Source organism: Procambarus clarkii, chromosome 16 (genome assembly GCF_040958095.1).
Source record: "Procambarus clarkii isolate CNS0578487 chromosome 16, FALCON_Pclarkii_2.0, whole genome shotgun sequence".
NCBI classification, from domain to species: domain Eukaryota; kingdom Metazoa; phylum Arthropoda; class Malacostraca; order Decapoda; family Cambaridae; genus Procambarus; species Procambarus clarkii.
In genome coordinates, this window is record NC_091165.1 from 46,715,940 (window position 1) to 46,721,939 (window position 6,000).

Below are 6,000 nucleotides of genomic sequence, written 5' to 3' on the forward strand. Positions count from 1 at the left end.
TCCTCCCCACCATTCCCCCTCATAAACATAACACAGAGAAAAGACGAGGGGCGACTACAACCAGCAGTGACGAGCAGATGCCTTCTCCTGCAGTCCTTATCACTCTCCCCCCTCGAGCACCACACCTTACAACAACAACATATTACCAGGTCTCCTACTCAATGTGTTCTCATGGGTGGGGGAGCTACTCCTCGCTCAACATACTCATCTCCATCCCTACATCTTGAGGTTATCTTTAGATTATTTCGTTTTTTTTTTAGTGTCCCCGAGGCCCGGTCCTCGACCGGGCCTCCACCCCCAGGAAGCAGCCCGTGACAACTGACTAACACCAAGGTACCTATCTTAATGCAAGGTATCAGGGGCATAGGGTGAAAGAAACTCTGCCCATTGTTTCTCGCCGGCGCCTGGGATCGAACCCAGGACCACAGGATCACAAGCCCAGCGTGCTGTCCGCTCGGCCGACCGGCTCCCTTACAATTATTATTTAACTATAAATCTACACATGCGGCTTAACTCTATGTAACAAGCAAATACACTTTCACCTTACACACCTGTACACATGCTACACACCTACTGCTACACATACTCTCCTTATCCTCTCAACACTCATTTCATCTTATTATTCAACCTGAGGACTAGCACCGCGCGGGCGGGCGGGCCACCACTCTCACCACTTGAGATGGTTTCCCACCAACCCTCACTTGTGACAGGTGTGCCCACTGCCACACCTGTCCCAGCTGTCACGCACAGATCTAGTCCCATCCTTTCATCTCATTATTCAACCTGAAGAAGAGAACACCTGTTGCAGGTGTCACACGCTGCTCTAGTCCTTAACTTCACTCCTCTGGTGTATGTTGTATGCCACTCTACCTGGTATATGTTGTATGCCACTCTACATGGTATATGTTGTAAGCCACTCTACCTGGTATATATTGTAAGCCACGCTACCTGATGTATGGTGTAAGCCACTTTACCTGATGTATGTTGTAAGCCACTCTACCTGGTGTATGTTGTAAGCCACTCTACCTGGTGTATGTTGTAAGCCAATCTACCTGGTGTATGTTGTAAGCCACTCTACCTGGTGTATGTTGTAAGCCACTCTACCTGGTGTATGTTGTAAGCCACTCTACCTGGTAAATGTTGTAAGCCACTCTACCTGGTGTATGTTGTAAGCCACTCTACCTGGTAAATGTTGTAAGCCACTCTACCTGGTAAATGTTGTAAGCCACTCTACCTGGTGTATGTTGTAAGCCACTCTACCTGGTATATGTTGTAAGCCACTCTACCTGGTAAATGTTGTAAGCCACTCTACCTGGTAAATGTTGTAAGCCACTCTATCTGGTAAATGTTGTAAGCCACTCTACATGGTGTATGTTGTAAGCCACTCTACCTGGTGTATGTTGCAAGCCACTCTACCTGGTGTATGTTGTAAGCCACTCTACCTGGTGTATGATGTAAGCCACTCTACCTGGTGTATGTTGTAAGCCACTCTACCTGGTGTATGTTGTAAGCCACTCTACCTGGTGTATGTTGTAAGCCACTCTACCTGGTAAATGTTGTAAGCCACTCTACATGGTGTATGTTGTAAGCCACTCTACCTGGTATATGTTGTAAGCCACTCTATCTGGTATATATTGTAAGCCACTCTACCTGATGTATGGTGTAAGTTACTTTACCTGATGTATGGTGTAAGCCACTTTACCTGATGTATGGTGTAAGCCACTTTACTTGTTGTAGGGTGTATGTCACTATACCTGTTGTAGGGTGTAAGTCACTTTACCTGATGTATGGTATAAGCCAGTTCACCTGGGGTATGGTGTAAACCAGTTCACCTGGTGTATGGTGTAATCCAGTTCACCTTGTGTATGGTGTAAACCATCTCACGTGGGGTACGGTGTAAGCCAGTTCATCTGGTGTTCGGTGTAAAGCAGTTCACCTGACATGGTTAAAACCACCTCATCTGACGTATAATGTAAGCCAGTTCACCTGGTGTATTGTGCAAGCCATCTCATCTGTTGTATAGTGAAGGCCAGTTCACCTATTGTATGGAAATGTAAGCCACCTCACCTGGTGTATGGGGGAGTAAGCCACCTCACCTGGTGTATGGGGAAGTAAGCCACCTCACCTGGTGTATGGGGAAGTAAGCCACCTCACCTGGTGTATGGGGAAGTAAGCCACCTCACCTGGTGTATGGGGAAGTAAGCCACCTCACCTAGTGTATTGGGAAGTAAGCCACCTCACTTGGTGTATAGGGAAGTAAGCCACCTCACCTGGTGTATGGGGAAGTAAGCCACCTCACCTAGTGTATTGGGAAGTAAGCCACCTCACTTGGTGTATAGGGAAGTGAGTCACCTCACTTGGTGTATAGGGAAGTAAGCCACCTCACCTGGTGTATAGGGAAGTGAGTCACCTCACTTGGTGTATGTGGAAGTAAGCCACCTCACCTGGTGCATTGGGAAGTAAGTTACCTCACCTGGTGTATGTGGAAGTAAGCCACCTCACCTGGTGTATGGAGCTGTAAGCCACCTCTCCAAGTGAATGGGGAAGGGAACCACCTGACCCTGATGTATGGGAAAATAAACCCTCTCACCTGGTGTATGGGTAATTAAGCTACCTCACCTGATGTATGGGGTAAGCCGCCTCATAAACTCCACCACTGATGAGGTCTTCAATTCCGAATTCGTGAGGAGAATCGCTCTCGATTTTTTTCCCCAGGATGAAGTCCAAAACTTGCAGGCGGACGCTGGGCGGGAAGGTCAGCTCCCCACCCGTGAACCTTGGCAACGGTGAGAGAACCACCACTTTATTATAGACAATGATTTACCATAGAAAATGATTTACCATTGACAATGATTTACCATTGACAATGAATTACTCTAGAGAATGATTTACCATAGACAATGATTTACCATAGATAATGATTTACCATTGATAACGAATTGCTCTAGAGAATGATTTACCATAGACAATGATTTTCCATAGATAATGATTTACTATAAACAATGATTTTCCATAGATAATGATTTACCATAGACAATGAATTACTCTTAAAGAACGCTTTGCCATAGACAATGATTTACCATAGATAATGATTTATCATAGACAATGAATTGCTCTAGAGAATGATTTACTATAGACGATGATTTTCCATAGATAATGATTTACCACAGACAATGAATTACTCTAGAGAATGATTTACTATAGACAATGATTTACTATAGACAATGATTTACTTTAGACAATGATTTACCATAGACAATGAATTACTGTAGAGAATGATTTACCATAGACAATGATTTACCATAGACAATGATTTACCATAGACAATGATTTACCATAGACAATTATTTACCATAGACAATGATTTACCATAAACAATGATTCACCATAGACAATGATTTACCATAGACAATGAATTACTCTAGAGAATGATTTACCTTAGACAATGATTTACCATAGACAATGATTTACCATAGACAATGAGTTTCCATAGACAATGATTTACCATAGAGAATGATATACCATAGACAATGAATTACCATAGACAACGATTTACAACTTTACAATAGACAGTGATCAACAACTTTACGAAAGGAGAATGATTTACAACTCTAGGTTAGACATTTAGAGAAGTACAGTCGAGTTCGTTTTCGACTCACACTCGAGAATTCCGTGTTCGAATCCTGGGTGGAACAGATACAGCTGGGCGCATTTCCTATCACCTGTCCACTTAGCAGTAAATAGGTACCCAGGAGTTAGTCAGCTTGTTGTGAGGGTGCATCCTAGAGGGGTCAGTAATTTGACCCTTCCCGGACCCTGATATAAGCCCAAGATATATTGCATATATCTTTATGATTGACGTCTAAATTCAGGCCTTACCCACATCATGAATCACTTATGCCATCCTAATGAAATGCTAGACGGCTCAAAGGATGTTTTGAGATATATAGGAAAGCGCGAGAGGCACGATTTTAGTGTCAACTTGGTTTTAAGGAATTGTCATGAGAAGTGAGGCTATACAAAATGGCGCTGAGGATCACAGGCAAACGGCTAGATCCCGCTTATGCGGTGACTCCGGCCTTGGGACTATGCAACAAGAGACATGAGTGGTGCAGCAGCAAGGCTGCAGCCAATCAGCGTAAATCTTTTAGTGATATTACCAGCGAGCACAGAGACGGGACAGCAGATTGGCTAGCTGGGTCACTGACTTCACGTCCTTGATCAGGGGCAATCGCCGTGGCTCGAGGAGAAGGTCGTCAGTTCTTCTTACGGCACGTTGAGCTTACAAGAGGGAGCAAGAACCCTTTTGACCACAAGAGGAGTGGCTGACAATATTTTGGACAATATGGAAAAGCGGAAAGTAGCTGTAAGGAATGACAGTTGTGATACTCAACCAGACGCCCTCGGTCAGAATAGGCGAGTGATTATGTCACCCCTCTGACGTTGGCGTGTAAAGATTAGAGTGAGGTTCATCTGTCAGGTTCTGGAGGTAATCATGACACTGCAACTCAATCGGTAAATCGATCCAGAAATGGCTTGTAAAATTCAACAGGACGACAAGTGAGTATAGTAACAAATAACCTTTCCCGCTGAGATCAAGGCCAGTGATTGCTGTGAGTGTTTTATCTGCTAATCCGAAAAGACGTTAATGTTCAATGACACTAAATGTGAAAATTTTGGCCAAACTATTGGAGACAGTGGTCGTGTTATCCCAAGCCGACGTAGTTTATCAGTACAGGCGATACTATTCAGAGACTACCGAGGGAAGAGAAGATCCTGCAGACCAGCAACTCTCACGGGAATACAGTCATTCCCGTAAAATAGAATTCCGGGAGGTGGAGCACCCTGAGACGCAACCATTATTGCTCTCGATGGAACGAGGGTAATAGAAGGGACTACATTGGAGTGAGTGAGAGCCTTAGTGAGTGGTCTGAAACAACGTCGAGGTTATGTGTGAAGGAAAGGAGGTAACCTGGAACACGTCTGACATCATACACCAGCTGGTGGAGTAGTGACGTCATCAACGTAACAGTAACAGCAATGAGGCAAAGCGATAGGTACAGCGATAGCAGGCGGCTTGACATTAGCGAGGAACTGCACAACAAGAAGTCAACACCAGCAATCAACATCCAATTATTGCACAACTACATTCAACCAACTTCAAGACCCCGAACCAATATGAAAGCAGCAAGAGGAAGTATGGGCCAATAGGCCTTCTGCAGTTACTTCCATTCATATGTTCACTTATCCAATTTATACCCATTGCTTCGTGTTCTGTCTGGTGTTTGTCACCTCACCCAAAACTTTTGTACCATGTCACCTCATCAAATAGAGTATATATATATATATATATATATATATATATATATATATATATATATATATATATATATATATATATATATATATATATATATATATATATATATATATATATATATATATATATATATATATATATATATATATATATATATATATGTAATTTACATATATATATATATATATATATATATATATGTAATTTACATATATATATACATATATATATATATATATATATATATATATATATATATATATGTGTCGTACCTAATAGCCAGAACGCACTTCTCAGCCTACTATGCAAGGCCCGATTTGCCTAATAAGCCAAGTTTTCATGAATTAATATATTTTCTCTAATTTTTTTCTTATGAAATGATAAAGCTACCCATTTCATTATGTATGAGGGAAAAAAAAATTATTGGAGTTAAAATTAACATAGATATATGACCAAACCTAACCAACCCTATCTAACCTAACCTAACCTATCTTAATAGGTTAGGTTAGGTTAGGTTAGGTAGCCGAAAAAGTTAGGTTAGGATAGGTTAGGTAGTCGAAAAACAATTAGTTCATGAAAACTTGGCTTATTAGGCAAATCGGGCTTTGCATAGTAGGCTGAGAAGGGCGTTCTGGCTACTAGGTACGACATATATATATATATATATATATATATATATA

At 41.9% G+C, this 6,000-nt stretch overlaps 1 protein-coding gene across 1 annotated transcript in view; it reads right to left on the reverse strand.

Moving 5' to 3' along the window:
* Window positions 1-3,712, reverse strand: part of LOC138365446 (anoctamin-1-like) — a 75,324-nt gene extending 71,612 nt beyond the window's left edge. The window contains exons 1-2 of the mRNA XM_069325754.1: window positions 3,660-3,712; window positions 2,620-2,776 (exon numbers count right to left, since the gene is read on the reverse strand). Of these exons, the coding sequence (XP_069181855.1) occupies window positions 2,620-2,776; window positions 3,660-3,712 (210 nt within the window). The remainder of the gene's footprint in view (window positions 1-2,619; window positions 2,777-3,659) is intronic.
* Between the last annotated feature and the right edge of the window lie 2,288 nt (window positions 3,713-6,000).